The sequence below is a fragment of the Laccaria bicolor genome, genomic scaffold (genome assembly GCF_000143565.1).
Source record: "Laccaria bicolor S238N-H82 LACBIscaffold_26 genomic scaffold, whole genome shotgun sequence".
NCBI classification, from domain to species: Eukaryota; Fungi; Basidiomycota; class Agaricomycetes; order Agaricales; family Hydnangiaceae; genus Laccaria; species Laccaria bicolor.
Genome location: NW_001889897.1, coordinates 446,363 through 464,801, shown reverse-complemented (window position 1 = coordinate 464,801; position 18,439 = coordinate 446,363). Strand labels below are relative to the sequence as shown.

General features: G+C 47.7%; 4 protein-coding genes across 4 annotated transcripts; 2 read left to right on the top strand and 2 right to left on the bottom strand.

The window, feature by feature from the left end:
* Positions 1-283: 283 nt before the first annotated feature.
* Positions 284-471, bottom strand: LACBIDRAFT_304131 (uncharacterized protein; the record flags this gene model as incomplete). The annotated part of the gene is made up of 1 exon (XM_001884529.1): positions 284-471. Exon 1 carries the CDS (start codon positions 461-463, stop codon positions 284-286), a length of 180 nt encoding a protein of 59 aa, XP_001884564.1. The 5' UTR covers positions 464-471.
* A 6,325-nt stretch (positions 472-6,796) lies between these two features.
* LACBIDRAFT_304130 (uncharacterized protein) lies at positions 6,797-7,708 on the top strand (the record flags this gene model as incomplete). Its single annotated transcript, XM_001884618.1, has 6 exons — positions 6,797-6,887; positions 6,943-6,953; positions 7,003-7,053; positions 7,108-7,158; positions 7,212-7,279; positions 7,327-7,708. 6 exons carry the CDS (start codon positions 6,797-6,799, stop codon positions 7,706-7,708), a joined length of 654 nt encoding a protein of 217 aa, XP_001884653.1.
* A 1,521-nt stretch (positions 7,709-9,229) lies between these two features.
* LACBIDRAFT_304129 (uncharacterized protein) lies at positions 9,230-10,058 on the top strand (the record flags this gene model as incomplete). The annotated part of the gene is made up of 3 exons (XM_001884617.1): positions 9,230-9,604; positions 9,654-9,800; positions 9,858-10,058. The coding sequence occupies 3 exons, from the start codon at positions 9,230-9,232 to the stop codon at positions 10,056-10,058; spliced, it is 723 nt and encodes a 240-aa protein (XP_001884652.1).
* Positions 10,059-10,262: 204 nt separating this feature from the next.
* LACBIDRAFT_330344 (uncharacterized protein) lies at positions 10,263-12,000 on the bottom strand (the record flags this gene model as incomplete). The annotated part of the gene is made up of 6 exons (XM_001884528.1): positions 10,263-10,609; positions 10,990-11,045; positions 11,088-11,100; positions 11,381-11,432; positions 11,683-11,773; positions 11,984-12,000. 6 exons carry the CDS (start codon positions 11,998-12,000, stop codon positions 10,263-10,265), a joined length of 576 nt encoding a protein of 191 aa, XP_001884563.1.
* Positions 12,001-18,439: the final 6,439 nt, after the last annotated feature.

Sequence of the window (18,439 nt, the reverse complement as noted above, 5' to 3'; positions counted from 1 at the left end):
GTTACAGGGAAGAGACGACTTTGGGGCCGGATTGATCTGTGGCTGCGTCGTGAGACCGATGGTGGAAGGCTATTTTATCAACTAGTGTGACACCGCCGATGTGGGTCCTCGAGCCACAGTTGCACTTTCTATCGATTCGAATGCAACATCACCCATCAGCAAAACCTGGGTGAGCTAGGCAGCACGTGGCAGGGCTGTGTAGTGCCATAGCACCATAGAAAGGGGTATCACCTTTACAGTCACCTGCGCGTTCTATGCAGCTCTACATAGAAACGCACAGCCACTACACAGCACTCCATAGAATCTCAGAGCAGATCTGCAGCCATTCATAGAAACACATAGCCACTTCATAGTGCTCCCTAGAATTACGGAGCAGATCTGCAGCCCTCAGTAGCAAACCCTGGGGTCTGCAGATTCCTAGAGGGGGGGCATACATTCTGCTCATTTTAATACCATATTGCATGATTTTTACACAGAACTTGTGTTACGAAAAAATAGGTTTATTGTCTGCACTACTATATTATACAAGATATCCTAATATTCTACATAGTAATGACTGCAGTATATCAAATTTATGGAATCAGAGTATCAAGATTAAAGATACTAAGAGGATGCCATTCGCCAACAAGGAAGGGAGGACAGTTGTTCATCGAGGGACGAAGCCGTTCTTCAAAGGAGGGAGGACTCAAAGGAAGGAGGACGCCATTCGTCGACAAGGGAGGGAGGACGCCGTTCTTCAAGGGAGGGAGCCGTTCATCAATGAGGTAGGGAGGACACCATTCGTCGACAACAGAGGGAAGATGCGTTTGTCGACAAGCGAGGGATGACACCGTTCTTCAAGGCAGGGGGAACACCATTTATCAACGAGAGAGGGAGGACGCCGTTCGTCAACGAGGGAGGGAGGACACCATTCGTCGAGGGAGAAACACCGTCCGTCAAGAAGGGAGGGAGGATGCCGTTCGTCGACGAGTGAGGGAGCAGTTCGTCAAGGGAGGACACTGTTCATCGGGGGAGCCGTTTGTCGAGGGAGGGGGGCCGTTTGTCAAGAGGGAGCCTTTCGTCAAGGGAGGGAGCCGTTTGCCGAGAGAGGGAGCCATTCGTTGAGGGAGGAGTCATTTGTCGACGAGGGAGCCGTTCGTCGATGAGGGAGGGATCTTTTCTTTAAGGGAGGAAGCCATTCTTCACGGGAGCGAGCTGTTCTTCAAGGGAGGCAGGGAGCCATTCTTCAAGGGGGGGAGGCAGCCGTTCTTCAAGAGAGGGAGGATGCCGTTCTTCAAGGGAGGGAGGACGCCGTTCATGGACGAGGGAGGACACCGTTCGTCGAGGGACGCGGTTCATCAACGAGGGAGGGAGGATGCTGTAACTCGACGAGGGAGGACACCATTTGTCGAGGACAAGTTGAACATTGTGGTGGGAAGGAAGAAGAATGAATTTCCGTGTTGGGAAATTCAAAGTTCAACATAATCACATGATGTCGGAGTTTCAACGGACTTGAACGAATTGTCTCGCGACTTGAAGTTGTTTGTCGCCTGTCACTGTCTTTCACAGAAAGCATGGCATTCGAGGTGGGCATTCACAATTGTAGATGGCACCATGTAATCAGGCAAATATAAAGTTCATATTGGAAAATTATTGAACAATTTCCGAGCCTTCCAAGAAATTTGCAGTTGTTACCAGAAATTTCCTGGCTATTTCCATGATTTCCCGAAATTTCCTGTTTTTTGGTACAGTCATCCACCCCTTAATGATACACCACCCCCATTTGATACACTTTTGACTAGCATATATCTCGCTCAATACTAGACCAATTTTTACGAAACAAGTTGTAACAAGTAGTACAAACTCATATCTACCACTGTACATAATTTGGATGCAATTGAGGCAGAATTGGCAAAGCTGTGGAGCATACAAAATGGACTGTTTTTCGGAAATAGCCAAATACAGTCACACCACTCAATGATACACCCATAATCTTACTTTTTCTCTGTGAAATGTGGGTCAAACATTCTGAAAGTTGGTATGGTCATAGAAGGGCATTTATCTGAGATTATCATGTAGTTTTTGTAGAGAAAGGTTGTACTCAAATCTGTTGAAGCTAATTTCTCATTTTGGGTGTATCATTAGCAGGTGGATGACTGTAGTAGTAGTAACAATTGAAGTTGTCTAAGTTCGAAAATGTGAGTTGAGCGCGGCACGTGACTTCCCGCAACTGTACCGACTTCCATCAATTCACACTTACACTTTCTAGGGTAGCTCATAGCTATAACTTCACGAGTATTACACCGTTTGGCCTCTATGTAGGCTTATTTTAATCGCTTCATTCACGCGAATGCAATCCAATTTACGGCGTAGAAAAATTTGGAGTACCTCACAAACTGTAGCATAAACTATTTGGCCTGTATTAGACATCTGAAATATATATTATCATCATGAGTTCTGCTCCGTTTCATGCGATTTTGGGCTTGTTAGAAACGCACAAATTAGAGCTTTAAAACGGGTCTGAGAGCCCCTAATATTTCGACGTTTAAGGCGACCTCCGATAACATTTACCGTTTTTAGGCAGATTCTTCACCAGTAATTGGTCCAAAGCCATTTAAGTGTTGAACTAAATACTACGTAAATAGACGCGTTGGAATCGGCTTGAACACCACTTTCCAACGCAAAAAAAATCACAAAAGACGAATATGTTTTGCAAAAGATACTTCATATTCTTTCTTGTTGCAATCTTTGTAGGTCAATCAATCTCTGGACAGTGTTGTACTTTCTTCTTATTCCAGGCGTATTTTGGTCATAAATTATTCATATACAATAGGGAATGTGTTTTCTACTGAAATCTAGTATACTTGTAGTTTGACTCCCTATAAGGGCTGGGTAGAAAGTGGAGGCCCCTCTATAGCACCCTATAGTAACGGCACAAGTCTCTGTAGTGCTGTATAGCACAAGCTTACACCCACACAGTGCTGTGGAGCGCTGTGTGGCGCTAGGGCATCTAGCCAAACTTGGCGTGTAACTATGGGAAACTATGATATTAGCGGAAGCACTATGCCTGTCTACGTGGGAAAATCAGGTTTTGCTGATGCCCACAGCGGCTGCCACCTCCCATTTCCAAAGATCAGACAAAAGACGATTGCTGCATGCATAGCGACTGCACGCACAGTGCGACTTTTCATTGCTTGTAGACGAGGCCATCTCCCACAAACGTTGTTGCACCATTATGTAGCTTGACGGATATCCCTGAAATAAGTTTATACCCATATACTCAGCATGCAGAGAATTGTTATCTTGGTCCAAGTGCTGCACGCAAATCCACGCGCAGTCTCGTTCATCGCGTCGAAGCCAACTATCGTTTGTGGTACCAAGTCACGTGATGGCGAATGTTGACCATTGTGCAATCGTCAAGCAAATGAAACCGTCTAGAGATGGTGACGACGATGATCGAAGCGCGTTGATAAACGGCGCATGGGGTGACCGCTACTGACATTCGGATAAGACTGGTAAGTTTGGGGTAGCGGACTTCCAAGCGACCAATCGGAAACTGCATATTACGAGGAATTCGAGGGAGAGTTAGGCTTGAGAGTGAAATAAGGGACTAGAGTGCAGGCAGATTTTGCCCTAGAAAGAGTCGTTGGGGACATTACAAGTTTGGCGCGAAGTGACAATTCAAGCGTAAAAGCCGTGGACTAGATCCTCACGTTATGAGTGTGGTCGAGAATGTCGCACGACTGCTGCGCGCGAGTCAAGGCAGAAGATCCCGACGGCGCGAATACACGCCCAGGTCATTGAAATGATAATCCGGGACAATCAATTATCCCCAATGTCGTTCAACTTCCATACAGAATGGTAATGTCAATCGGCCTCCGCATCACATGTCTTCACCTCGGAATATACACTGCACGCGAGTTCACACACAGTAATGCGGAGGCATCGGAGATCTTCTGCAATGAATGAGCAGTCAGATCCAGTCTGGATGTCTAGAAAAGCAGCACGTACCTCGAAATGTGATTCGAATCTTCTAACGAAAACGAGGGCCACGGAAGAAAGCCGATAAGTAGAGGAAGATCGCAGCGTCAAAAGGCGGCAGAATGATCATCGGCTGAAGTGCGGACTTTATCGACAACTTCATGCACATAAGTCGAAAGGCGTCATCGCCTACCGAAATGTTGGCTATTGAGTTGGAAGACAACAGAAACCGGTCGGCTAGTGGGAAGCTGTTGCGTTGTTTGTGTGCGGTCCGACCCCTTCGAAGGCCAACAGATTACACGTGCGGCACGAAATGTTGGCTGTTGAGTTGTAAGACAACAGTCAAGAAGCAAATCCCCGACTTTGAAAGGAGGTTATCGGGGAAATGTTATTCTGGGCTTTGCAGAAAATGCCGTGGGCTGCAAATTAGTGTATGACAGACGGACTGAAAAAAGCTGAACATACCCTCAAAACGTCACCCATGGCAAAATATTTGTCCGAAGACCACATACAAAAGCGCAAATCCACGCTCAAGTCACCCTCCGGCAAGAACAGAGAGACATTAGAATGATGTTAAAAAATGCCTTGGGCTGCAAATCAGCGTATGACGACGGACTAGAAAAAGTTGGACATACTACCTTAAGAACGTCATCCATCGCCAGATATTTTCCCGAAGGCCACATACAAGAGCACGAATCCACGCTCAATTCACTCTCAGGAGAGACATTGACAGCGAGAGGTCAGTTGATATATTGCCCGTGGGTGGAAATGAATCGTGAGCATCGAAGCCACGTGAGGTTTAAACTCCGCTACTCACCGCCTTGAGGAAACAACTTCAAACTGGATGGACTTAAGTCTCTTACCTTGCCGGAAGCATGTAAGCCCCTCGTTTACTGGCAAAGATGACCTTGAAATGTGCTTTTTCTAGGATGATCAGGCTAATCTCGCCGCGTTCCGAATGATACGACTGCAACGTCGGAACAGCCAGAAATCGATTTCAACGACTCGGACGTTTCCAAATCGTGAATGCACCTTGAAGGAGCGCTTGCACGCGGACCGGCCTGTGCGTGAACTCGCGCATAGCGCCCATGTCCCAAAATTATTTCGTTTCGCTCCAAGGTCATCCCTTATCGGTCTTATCTTCTACGATTTGGGATCGACCCGAGGTGTCTTCTCTCTTTTTTTCTGGCATCAAAATGCAGTCAGTATGGAGGGCCAGAACAGAATGACGTGATTGCCACGTTTAAACGGTCAAGACTTGATACCATTCGGACGTTTCCAGATGCTGAATGTGCCCAAACGGAGGGCTTCCACCCACGTAGGCCGGCTTGTGCGTGGACTCGCGTACAACGCCCATATCCCGCAATTGCCTCTTCTCCCCCAAGCTAGTCAAGCGTTGCGTGCGGTGCTGGAACAACGACGGTTTTCTCACAAACTATGACTCAGCACCCCTGCGTTGTACATGGCGGTAGAGCACGGGAAATCTGGCATCGGCTTGGTGAGTGTTGTCTTCATGCTGGGAGATATATCTGACTCGGGCACAATAGGCATTTACGTCCTTTAATCCATCTGCAGGAAGCTGTTTATCGAGTTCCTGGCAAACGAGGGCCCACCAACAACTAGGAAGCAGCTCGTTACCACCCGTTCATGTTTGGCGTTCTGCGGCAAACTGAAGGCTCAATAGGCATCTACGTCCTTAAATCCATCTGCCTGTGGCTCTTCATCAAGGTTTTGGCAGACGAAGGCCCACCAACAACTAGGAAGCAGCTCGTTACCGCCATTCATGTTTGGCGTTCTGTGGCAAAGGCCTCGAATGACGAATGGCTAGCTTTCGATACAACATTTGAAGATCTTGACGCTTTCCGGGCACGTCTATCCTTTAGTCCGGGTGTCAGCAGGTGCCTTGTGCGCTGTCTGCATATTCTGTGATCGTCTTCATCGACCTTCTTTCTCCCCGGTCCGACATGCACAATAAATTCGCTTTGCACCCACCTCTCCTCACTTCGTTTGCAGCCAACTCTAGCTGCCTGAGGCTGTTTATCGAGTTTTGGCAGACGAGGGCCCACCAACAACTAGGAAGCAGCTCGCCACTCCGTGGACCCATTCATGTTTGGCGTTGTGTGGCAAAGGCTTCGTATGACGATTGGGTTCAACATTTGATGATCTTGACACTTTTCTGGGCACGTCTATCCTTTACTCCGGGTGTCAGCAGGTGCATTGTGCGCGTTGTCTGCCTATCCTTTGATTGTCTTCATCGACCTCCTTTCCGCCCGGTCTGACATGCACAATAAACTGGCTTTGCACCCACCTCTTCGTTTGCAGCCAACTCTAGCGTGAAATCGCGCAGAGTGTTTTCTCAGAAACTATAACTCAGCACCCCTGTGTTTGCACATGTTGAATTCATCGAACACGGTAGACAAATTGCTGCACGAGAAATCTCGCATCGCCTTGGTGAGTATTGTCTTCATCCTAGGGAATATATCTGACCCAAGGCTCAACAGGCATTCACGTCTTTTGATCCATCTGCCTGAAGCTGCCCTCGGGGATTCTTTATCACCCAGGCGACTCCGGCGTGAAATTGCGCAAGGAGTTCCTTCGAGACTTAAGAATTGATACCCCCGTATGGCGCACTTTCCATTCATCGAAGATCTTGTCCTTGACACAAAATAGGCTACACCCCAATTTCTCAACAACCGTTCTAGCTAAGCGCACGTGCAGCCTAAATCTTCCCACGGTCGCTCTTTGTCAAATTCGAGGAGTGGCGGGGTCCTTTCTGTCGCCTTTCCACTGTTACTTCCCAACGTCTCTTTTCCCCGCTGTTTGATTCAACATCTCTATGGCATTGGCAACATTGCCCTCCGGTTCCTACTCCCTCAACAACGCATCCCACGAAGACGAGTTGGAAAGAAATGGCATTGTTGTACTGGGTTTGTGCCGTTGATATTGTCTCTTCTCTTGTCGCTTATGAATGTGCACAACCAGCCAAAGATCGTGTACGCGCTGCCTTGAAACATGCCTTATCTGCCGCTTATTTCTCCCTAGTTTGTTGTTTTAGCAGCTCAAAATGTCCGTCTCCAGCATTGCAGTGACATGGTCAGTCGGCTCACTTCATTGGTGCTTATTGTCGTGCTAAGTGGCGGAATACAGCATCAACAACGCCTCTCTGAAGGTGATTCCATCCGTCGCAAACTTGATATGGTGATTATCTTTACCTTGGTTGGATCCCATCGAACATATTAACGTTGCAATAGATCTTCAAGGCGGCTGTGGAGTCTCTTACCTGCCCGATTCTGCTTGAACCAGTGAAGTGCCTCTGGATGTACGTATTCCTTTCAAGCATATCTTTTAAATCTTATTTGCCCCAAGACTGCCAGAATGTGGTCATGCCTTTTCGGCCCAAGCTCTCCACCAGCTTTTCCAGGAGGCGGTTCGACTTGAACTGAATAGGGATTTACATGATCATATCAATGTTGAGCCTCAGCTTCGTGAAGAGGGTCATACCCCTTACACCGCCGAGATTTTCGCGCGGTTCAAAAATCTGGCCACATTCAACTTTACACCATCTTACAAGTGTCCTCTTTGCCGGACCGTGGTAACTTCTGTCCCTATTCGGTGCACACAGACGGTCAATACCGCCTTAGGCATCATCAGCTTCATTCGAGCCTATACGCAAAAGGTGGTGACTATTGAAAATGGCTGTGGATTAATTGGAGTGGATTGGGCGGATTACTTCATTTTCACCATATAATCGGTTGAATATCTTTACTTCATATGTATTATTAATTGTAGCAATCCAGGGAGGTTTGAAATCTTGTTCTATTTTGTGAGGACGGCAAATCCATCTTTCGCAACAAGAGAACAAATGGGATTGAGAAGGTGGTTTACGCTGTTCTCCTTCAAAAAGGTATGATGTTGGGTCATTGAATCGACTTATCGCCAGACGAACATGCAGCATTGCGAGCGAGATGTAAGTAAACTAAGTAGGGTAATTACGTCAAGAGCTGGAGCTTGTACCTCACGTGATTTCAAATTCGCACAACAAGTTGAACTCTGTCACCTGGCCACTGTCACCAGTGCACCACGCAGGAGGTAGTCTCCCATAGTCAGCCCTATAAATATCACGTTTGTCTCTTTATTATAAAGGGCAAAGAAGGTCTACAGTGATATAAGGGCGACTCGGGTGTCTGTTCGCGCTTATTCCATTCGCCGAAAGTTACGTTTTGAGGTATATCTTGCTTTTTTCGACATTCAGTCTGTGACCTGTCTCTCACATAGCAGAAGGCATTTTGGTTGCATAATCTTGCGAAGCTCAGTCTCTCCAACTTCTTGGACTCCCCGTTTCAACGGCGTGGATTCGCGCCTCGCGTCATTTGTATTAGCGATGTGATGACGTTCGCTCATAAGGCAAGGAATGGACCTGTTGTGTGGACTCCTACAGGTTTCTCTTTCCTTGCTCTCTTTCCGCAACATTGCTGCCCAATTATGCATCCGATGCTTAATGCGCACAATTTTCAGCATTCTGTCCTTCATGGCGCATGATCGTGATCCCTTTTTGGTGACATTCCCCGGCGATTCCCTTTTAATTGCCGTGAATGGCACTCCGCTCCACTCGTGTTCAGACAAAGGAAACTTTTCTCACTTTCCTTTGTCTACCTTGTAGTAAACTTCTCTGTCTTCAATCTGTTCCATGTCTCTCAACGAGCTTAGCCAGGTGCTCTCTTGAACGCGATTTCTGTGTTCCTTTTGTTAATATAGTATTCCTTTCCAGGTCCCAAACGAATTCAAGACGCCTCCCACTCTTGCACTGTGTGCGAAAACCTGCCCTTCATTGTTGGCTGTTCTGACCTCCTAACATACCCTTTTCGTCAGGCACCCATTCTCCTTCCTTACTTGCTTATAACGGCTACTGTGCCGATATTTGCCATAATCTTGGAAGCGATTTACCCTTCTCTTTCTCTCCCACAAAGAAGGACAATTCCATCTCGCTCACTGGGCTAGCAACTGCAGACTTACCCTTCTCAGCAACTCTCCGCTTGCCTTTCTGTCTCCCTTCATCCTCGACCTCTGAATTTTTGGCCAAGCGCGTGGTCCTTCTAATTTCGCTGTTGTTTTCCACATGCGTTATCTCTCTGTCCACCTCTTCCATTCCTTGGGGCGACTTACATCTCGTAGATTATCACAATGAGGTTCGTCGCCTTCCCTCACCTCACCGCTACGACACCCTAACACTTCTGCTCGCGCGTAGCCCTGTGTCCCTTGCGGGGTGCTAATGTTGAACTCCCAGTGGGTGTCACAATTTATATATATTCTCGATTGTTTAGGGAGCTATCATCGCAGATCGAACGAATCAAAGTTTCCAAACGATCATTCTCAAGTCGCATATTCTCTTGAAGCTACTTCCTCTCATTCACGTGAAGTAGCTTACTTTTGCGGCTGTAGATGGTCTGAGGTCCTTCGAACACAACCAGTCCATTACGCCTCTAGCCATTTGCAGGCCTGGCCTGTCAGTCAATTGCTCGATGATTTCAGCCGGCTGCCTGAGACTTCAACCGCCAACCAGAGACTTGGCGACGACCTGCCCCAGCATTCTCAAGAAGTCCATGAAGCTATGGTTTTTCCTTCATTTTCTATGCAATGTCAACCGGTCCGTCCTGTCCTGATCTCACTGCCCTTGCTGACTACTTTCCCTCTAGGCGGGGGCACATCTTCAATACAATTTCTATCTCATGGTTTTCTCTCAGTCGGGGCGTCATCCAACTATCCAGACAGATATTTCGTCCAGTTTCTCACTCAGTCAGCTCTACCTGCCCCAGCATTCTCAAGAGGTCCATGAAGCTATGGTTTTTCCTTCATTTTCTATGCAATGTTAACCACCCTTGCTGACTTCCTCCCTCTAGGCAGGAGCACATCTTCAATACAGTCTCTATTTCATGATTTTCTCTCAGTCGGGGTGTCATCCAACCGTCCAGACGGAAATTTCGTCCACTTTTTCACTCAATCAGCTGCCTACCTTTCCTGCTACTTGTTGTCGAGATGGAGACACGCTTCCCAATCTTCCAAAGTTAGAATGGGGGGTATACTGTCGTTGTATTTGTTGACGTTACCCCCATACTTGTGATTCCGTTGGTGAACTGCTGCTCCATACTTAAAAAATGACTGTATTGTTCATTAGCGAACAACCCTCCATTCATCCATCGTCCGCCTAACTTTTTGATATCTTGATCGCCTAGCTTTTGAAACGAATCCATGTTGTGTGCTGTATCGAATCATTTTTGCATTAATATAACTTTAATTGAAATAATTCAGATTCTTTGGCTGGTCGCACAAAGACTTAGCTGGTTACAGAACGATGTTTCTATCAGGACAGTGGGTTGTCGGTAGGAGTTGTATGTAAGCTTAATGATTGGTGTTGAGAGGTTGATGATTCTGAGGTAGCGCAAAAGACACGCGGCCTGGAAGAGATTTGCAGCCGGAGTAAAACTAGTTTTGTGCCCCCAAACAGCGTTACTTTGCAAAGCCCAAGCGCGCTTGGCAGGACGCGGGTCAAATAAGCCAAACGTAGAAGTTGATGGAAAATTGAACGCAAAGTCAGGGGGTGTGGCTGGGAAATGAACGAGGAGAAAGGGTACCTCCGAAAGCCTCATTGAAACTACCATTTTAAGTGGTCTTTAGAAGGTGACGAGTCTGCTGGCCTGGCCTTCAACGAAAACAGTGTTGAATGCCGACGCTCCCATTTAGGTCGTTGGAACTCGCCTGTAGCTCTTGCTGGAAGTCTTCAAACCAGGGCACGTTCGGGCTGTTGATTGATAAGTTTTGGGACACTGCGCGCCATTGCAAGCCGGAATTGCTAGGGAGCATGACTCGGGATTCTGGAAGAAAACGATTGACGAAAAGAGTACACATCAAGTCAATCACAAACGCTGCCGTGTGTCCTTAGACTTTGTGGGGATTTGAGACCCTTCATACTCAGAAGCCATTGGCCCATTGCCACGGAGTAGCAATTCATGTTGAAGTTGATGGTATTCTCACATACGGCATGTTGATTGGAAAAGTTCGGAATAGCCCTGCGCGCGATGATAGCAGGGCTGCTCATGACCAGAAGTTCCGAAAGAGCGTCATGTACTCACGGAAACTTGTAGCCTGGAGGAAACGCCGTTTGTGTCCCAGACTGACTATCTTTTGATGAGAGAACGTCGCGTAACAAAATGACAGTGGAGTCGGTGCACAGCTAGCGTTGAAGACTGGGCGGTAGGCGACGCGAACAAAGATATGCCCGAAAAAGTGTCAAAATCGCCAAATGTCGAATCTTCATCCGAAGCTTTTACCATACAACGGCAAACATCGTCACTTAAGCCGCAGGACGCAATCGGCTATAGAACCTTAGATCAGATACATTTGTTAGGCCAAAGCAAATACTCACCAGCGCTTGAGAAGATGGTGATTGAGAGGTTGGCAGTATGCGGTCTATTGTGCTGTGATCTGCCGAGTAGATGCGTGCCCGTGGATTACACATGCACCACACGGGGGTATTGATTCATAAGTTTTGGGAGAACTCTTGCGCGATTTCACGCCGGAGTTGCCTGGGTGATAAAGAATCTCGGATGGTGAATGGGAAAAGATGCTTCTGAACTTGAAGCGCCGCGTCGACCTTGAAAATATTTTCAACCGCACTACCGTTCCAAACAGACCTCCAGAAGATGGATGATGACGTGGTCGACGCACGGAGTAGGCGTTGGTTCGACCAGAAGTGGCAAGCTCAGCGAGAACAAGGCCGATGAAACAGGGAAGAAGATGTGCTGGCCGTCCAGACCAACTTCATTTTGGTGTCAAAACTTCGTCTTATAAAACGGTAGAAGACACCTCGAGCCGATCGCGAACCGCGGGAAACAAGGCCAATATGGGGCGATCTTTGAGAAGCGCTTGCGGGACGCAGGCGTCGTGCGCCAGTCCAGGCACAGGCCGGTCCACGTAGAAGGCTCCTGGGCACATTCACAATTTGGAAACATCGAGATCAAGTCCTTACTGTTCGGACGTGACCATTCTGTGCAGGCTGTCCAGACCGACTGCGTTTTCATGCCGAAACCCCGTTCGTCTTTTTACAAGAGAGAAGAATCGCAGAGAACAGATCCAGTAAGAGGACCTTGATCTTTGAAGCGAAACGAAGTGACTGGGGGACACGGGCACCGTGGCAAGATTAGCCTGATTATCCTAGAAAATGCACGTTGAAAGGTCATATTTTGCAGGATACGAGAACTTACATGCTTCCAACGACGTAGAGATTTATAAGTGTCCATCCATTGCCAATGGACAACTTGGGTGAGTGGCGGAGTTTAAACAACACGTGGTTTCAATGTCAATCGTAGCGATAAGTAGAGCATACTCAAGTTTGACTCAAGTGATACTGGCCACAGGTTGCAATTAGCCTCTCCGGCCTGTCTGGGTTGTCTTTTCAGTGCCTCACCGCTTTGGTCAGAGGGTGAGTTGAGAGTATATTTGCTCTTGCATATGGCTTTCAGAAGAATATTTGGACCACGTTTGAGGTCATGTCCAGGTTTTCTCGTCATTCAAGTTTAGTCCGTCTCTGACACGCCTTCACACGCCCATCTGTACTAGAGGGTATTTTTAAGCGGATATTGCAAAGCTTAGTTTACTTATAGGTTTCGGGCATGTCAATCTTTTTCCCTTACGGCGATAGAAATCTAGACTTATATTACTTACTACCTACAATTGGGTAGAAAAGAAGAATAACAAGAAAATGCCAACCACAATTGCGCCAACGCTAATTTCGTTTTCGCCACTTGAAATGTACGCACCAGGAAAATCAATAGGAGTTAACCTATGTGCCAACCAATTGCAATGAGTGATGGTAGGAGACACCCCAGACAAAACCTGCTTACTGGTTTACGGCGTGGATCTCGAGCGAGAGTTTCACCAGGGCACGAGCGACCTTACTAACACCAAGAAATTGCTGTTCCTGCATCGCTGACCAAGGGGCGGTGGTGGCAAAAAAAGCCATCTCTAACTGACGGAAGTCCAATGCATTTGTGCTACCCGCAAGACTGTCCGAAGGATCCCGTTCATGAATGGCAAAATGAAGACAAGGTCGGGCCCTAATTCTCTGGAGCACCTCCAACCAAGGTTTGATATATCCAGTGAATCTGGTGCCCGTCAGAACCACTATGCGAGAGCAGACTGAGTTGAGCGGCGGCAAGCTTGCAGAAATAATCTAACCTAGAGTGCGAATACGTTGTGGATCTTCAACGTTCAGCAGCCCACACAAATATTTACATGGTTTAGGCACTGACAATACCTTTAGTTGCTTTGTATCTCTAGAATTAAAAAGAAAACAGACTAGCGATGGGCACGGTGGCAAGGATGATGTTGTGCTGAGGCCGGATGTAATGCAGCACAAGATCGTTTACGGTGTGAGTAATTAATTGGTCACTGTGTTCTATAAGCATGGTAGGTTTCATATTAAACTGTAAGACCGTTCCACATACTAGGTAAATCTACGAATACCATGGGTGACAGGATAAACCCCGGGCACTGAAGATAAACGTGCACGGTGGACATGGCGCAGTAAGACTGTCTTGACGTTAACTGGGTTTCAAAATGGCAGAGGGAAGCCTCGTCCGTGGCAAGTGCTTCTTCAAAGCTTGCCTTTGGTTTGAAGACGGCAATTTGAGTTCGCCGGATAGCATTCTGAAGATCCAGCGGAGTCGATATGATGGTGCAGAACGCGACCTTCACGTCCCAAAGGGTCGTTGGCTGCCGTCGGCAGATGTAGATGTTGGCTGTCCACGGTCCTGATGGAGATAAATGCCACTCGAATGCGTATCGAGTGGAAAATAGAATGGAAAGCTGGAAGATAGAAGTGTTATACCGATGTCAGAAACAGAACGTTATTTAGCATACGCACACCACAAAGGGTAGCGATGAATGCGGTCTTTCCTGTTGCATGCATGTCGTTGAGGATCGTTAACGCCCGCGCAAAATACCACTCACCGCTACCCTTCGATCCAAGCAAGATAATTTGCGAGCTGGAAGACATTTCCCTTTCCACACGAAGACGTTTCTAGTGAAAGCTAACACAAAGATCAATATGAGCAGTGCCTCATGACTTACCCTTTTCAATTTAGAGTCAGCGAAATAGGCGGGGCTGGTTTGTCAGCATGCTCATACCTTTGCCGCAAGCCAGCTCAAACAGCAACTTCGTGGGATACATTACAAAAATTTGCTTAACCTTGGCCTAGCCACTCATGAGACATGTTGACGACGGTGATGACGAACCTACGTAGATCCAACTTCGCTTCAAAACTCTGCGGTGCTTCACAAAATCAATTAACACCATTGCACTTCAAGCTTTCAAGGGTGGGGGCAACTCACGTTTCTGGCGTGTCAAAACGTCATGCAGCCAATTAAGAACTTCTGCATGACTGTTATCTCCCAAAGTGTAAGAGGAGGTGACATGGTTGGCTTGTGGTTAGCATTGAAGCATCCGGTGAATTGCTGACAAAGACTCCAGAATCCCACGACAAGCAACGAGCAAGAATTATGATCAAGTAAGTAGGTATACCTCACCACCTCAATAGACTACTACAACTGTTACCGGAATGATATGTTACTGAGCTGCCACTCAGGACGCGACTTGGACATAACAAAGCTGATCCAGGTCCCGATGGGTAAATGCTAAGTAGTGTTTTGGACAATTGGACACAAGTCTGTTCGAACAGAGGTCAGGGGAGCTTGATGCCATCGACGGTCATGAGGGGGGTGAAGTTCCAGATTCTGAAGTATGTCAGTGCAAGCACCTTTAATGTCAATGAGAGGCTCGTCCCGTTTGTTGTGTTCGCCCACTCGCAACCAACGCCCCCATTCACGAGTATTTCTCAGCTCCGGTTTCTTTTGAAATGATCGCAAAATGGCCTGAAAAAGGTCTTCGCAATGTTGAGTCCAAACTCCTTGATAACGGGGGAAGTGGCGTGCCAGAGCTTCTCCATCAGGAAAAAGTGTTTTCTTTGTGTTAAAATTATGCGCTGGACTCCCTAGCAAAGCGTCGATTGCAGCTGGCGCGACGAAATCATCATGCAGGGTGTCTCCATTTGAGGCTTTGAGGCGAAATCCATACATGCCGGCTGCTTCAGCAGACGGACCCTCCTGCGCGCGCCGTACCAAGGCAGCTCCACCAAAGTAAAGGGCAAGTCTTGTCACGAAACCACCAACAAACAAAAAGCCGCGAGCTTCTGGTCGCAAGAGAAGATCATTTTTCAAAAAATCCTTCCAGAGTGCGATGAACTTTGTGATGTTCTTTTCGTTAGGTAATTTATTGATTGTTTCACGAACAGGCAAGCTGGTGACGACGGTCAAGGAAGAACGAGGCACTAGAATGCGAAAAGGTAAGCAAGCCGCGATTGCTCGAGAAAGAAGCTGCGCAGTAGTGACACTTGGTTCTGCACAAGTCCAGTAGCGGAACATAGCCTCGGAGACGATGTTGACAACGCCTTCCGGCTCAGCAAAAGAAAAAACTGCTCTTCTGAGAAATGTGGCATCCCAAAGGAGCGAGTCGATGACTTCTGCATACACAACTTTCCCAAGCACAATGCCCCAAGGCCCAATAACATTGTGTAGATCAGGAACTTTTTCTGAACTTGCAACTTGCAGAGAATGGTCATTTCGCGTTGAGATGTCGTCGTCGGAAGACCCCAGTGAAACTATATCATCATCGGCTGTGCTGTCAATTGGAATGGTGTTATATTGGGAGAGATGGCTCTCTGACAAGCGAATACCGAGCGATTGGGCGGTGGCAGTGTTTGTTGAAGGGGCAGGAGGTTGAGTGAGATGAGAGCCAACAGCATCCGTTGCTGATGATCTTAGCGGAGAAGCTGAACCGTCGCTGGGCAATGTTTCGACGATCACAAAAGGGTCTTCGTCCATTGAGACGTCATCGTCAGCAGACCCCAGTGAAACTGTATCATCATTGGCTGGGCTGTGGATTGAAACGGTGTTAGCCTGGGAGAGATGGCTTTCTGAGAAGCGAACACCGAACGATTGTGCGGTGACAATGTTTGTTGAAGGGGCAGGGGGTTGAGTGGGATGAGAGCCAACAGCATCCGTTGCTGATGATCTTAGCGGAGAAGCTGAACCGTCGGTTGACAATGTTCCGAGGACCACAAAAGGGCCGTCTTCTATTGAAACGTCATCGTCAGCGGACCCCAGTGAAACTATATCATCATTTCCAGGACTGTGATTTGGAACGGAGGAATAGCTTTCTAATAGGTGAACACCGGACGATTGGGTGGCAATGTGAGTCGAGAGGAAAGGTGATTGAGCAGCATGACAGCCAACAGCGTCCGGTACTGATGATCTCAGCTGAGAAGCTGACCCATTTCTATTTGGTGTTTCAACAGCTTGAAGAAGTTCAGTCGCCTCACCAATCGCTCTTGTGCGCACAGTAGTAGAATCACGAGTAGAGCTTGAGGTTTCTTCCATAACTATGTCAGGATGATCTCCTTTGGACTGGGAATGTAAATAGTTCGTTTGATTGCCTTCTGAAGTCTTCGACGACAAAATGATGCCAGTATTTATTAGGATTGGGCCGGAGTCGAGTGAAAGACTAGCCCCAGTGGACGAGGGACCTTGTGACTCTTGCCCAAATGAGTCGCTCTCGAGACGTACATCAGAGGATCTTGAAGTTTTCGTGGCAAATGAGTGAGATCCTCGCTCGTGGGGTCTATTCTGTTGGATAATTGAAGAAGTCCCAGACGAGTCCCTGACAGAAGAGGAGTCAAATGTTTGGGTGGATGAATCGGACATCGGGGTGGACGATCGGGATTCCCGCCTACGATAGATATCTCTGCCATCTCTGCCCCTTGCTTCTGGCCTGACTCCACTTCTCGAACAATCAGATTGAAAAGAGGAGATCCCATCAATGTATTCATGAGATGATGATCCACCTCCAGAACGTCGCCAATCCGACTGCTGGGCTGCTCGATGGTGCGAGGAGCGACCCAGTGTCCGGCTCATTGGCCTGGACTGTGTTCGGGAAGAAGCGTCCACAACTCGATCCCAAGACTGAGTCCGAGAAGAAGGAGACGAGGCTTTCCAAGAAGAGTCATTCCAAGAAAATTCAGACGAAAGGTTGTGTCCAGAAGAGGATGGCAGCGAAGGGTGTGCAGAAGGGTATGGAGAGAAACGCGGGATGTTCTGGGAAGACGTTGAACTTGTTGACATTCTTTTACTATAACCGCCTACATTGATAAAATTAACCCCCAAAACGAGTACGATTCTAATGCCGTATGTACTCACGACTTTCAGCAAGCTGCGCATTTCCGGCATGGATAGAAACAGTACTTCCTCTTGTTGGTCTTTCCGGTGCCGACGGGACAGGAGACTGAGTCCAAGGAGAGGATGATGACAAATCTTTCCAAGGAGAGTCAGATGGGTCACTCCACCAGTTTGACGAGGGGTGTTGTCGCGAAGGGCGCGTAGACGTGAATGAGGAGCGGTTTATTGAACTTGATGACATCGATGATGTTCCCCAACTATAACCACCTACATTGAGAAAATTGATTCCAAAACCTGGTTGATTCTAATCCCGCGCGTACTCACGGCTATCACTCGGTCGCATATTTTTTGCGTCAACAGAAATACTACTTCCTCTTGTTGACCTTTCTGACGCCAGCGGGGCAGACGACTGGGTCCAAGGAGAAGACGACGCTAAGCCCTCCCAAGAAGAGGCTGATTGACCACTCCACGAAAACTTTGACGGAGATTGCGGCGGCAAAAGACGTGTAGATGGGGATGGAGAACGCGGGATGCTCCAGGAAGACGTTGAACTTGACGATAACTCTCGACTATCACCTACGTTGCAAAATAATGTCAAAATCAAGTGCGATTCTGATCAAATGTACTTACGGGTATCACCCGGCCGCTCATTTTTTGCACCAATGCAAACACTACCCCGTTTTATTGATCCTTCTGACGCTGGTGATGCAGGCGCTGTGGGCTTCGTTCCCGTATCAAGGTCATAAAGTTGGTGTGCCGACTCTGGGGCGCATCTTCGATAGCGCTCGCGAATTTTACACCATTTGTCAACGTTGATGTGAGGCCCGTGATATTCCGCATCATTGATATCTTCCTCATCACTGGAATCGGGTTCATGCTGGGAAGCGCGATTTCGAATTCTTCGCCAGCGGAAGAATATTCGGGATGTGGACTTGACGTTGTCAATGAGAATAAAGGGACAATTACGAAGCTGGTTCAACTCCTTTTTGTCTGCAATGTCTCGCCGAGCCCAGCCCTCGAAGTCAACGACCAGATTGCGCACACGGTGCTTTGCTTGCGTCGTCGGATTTGAGAGGGTCTTCCTCTCGTCCTGTAAGAAGATGTCGAAAGGGGGCTTGATACCATCTTGTATGGGAGACAGACGTTTGAAACGGAGATCACCTCCTTCCCGACTCGTCCATCTATACAAGACCGG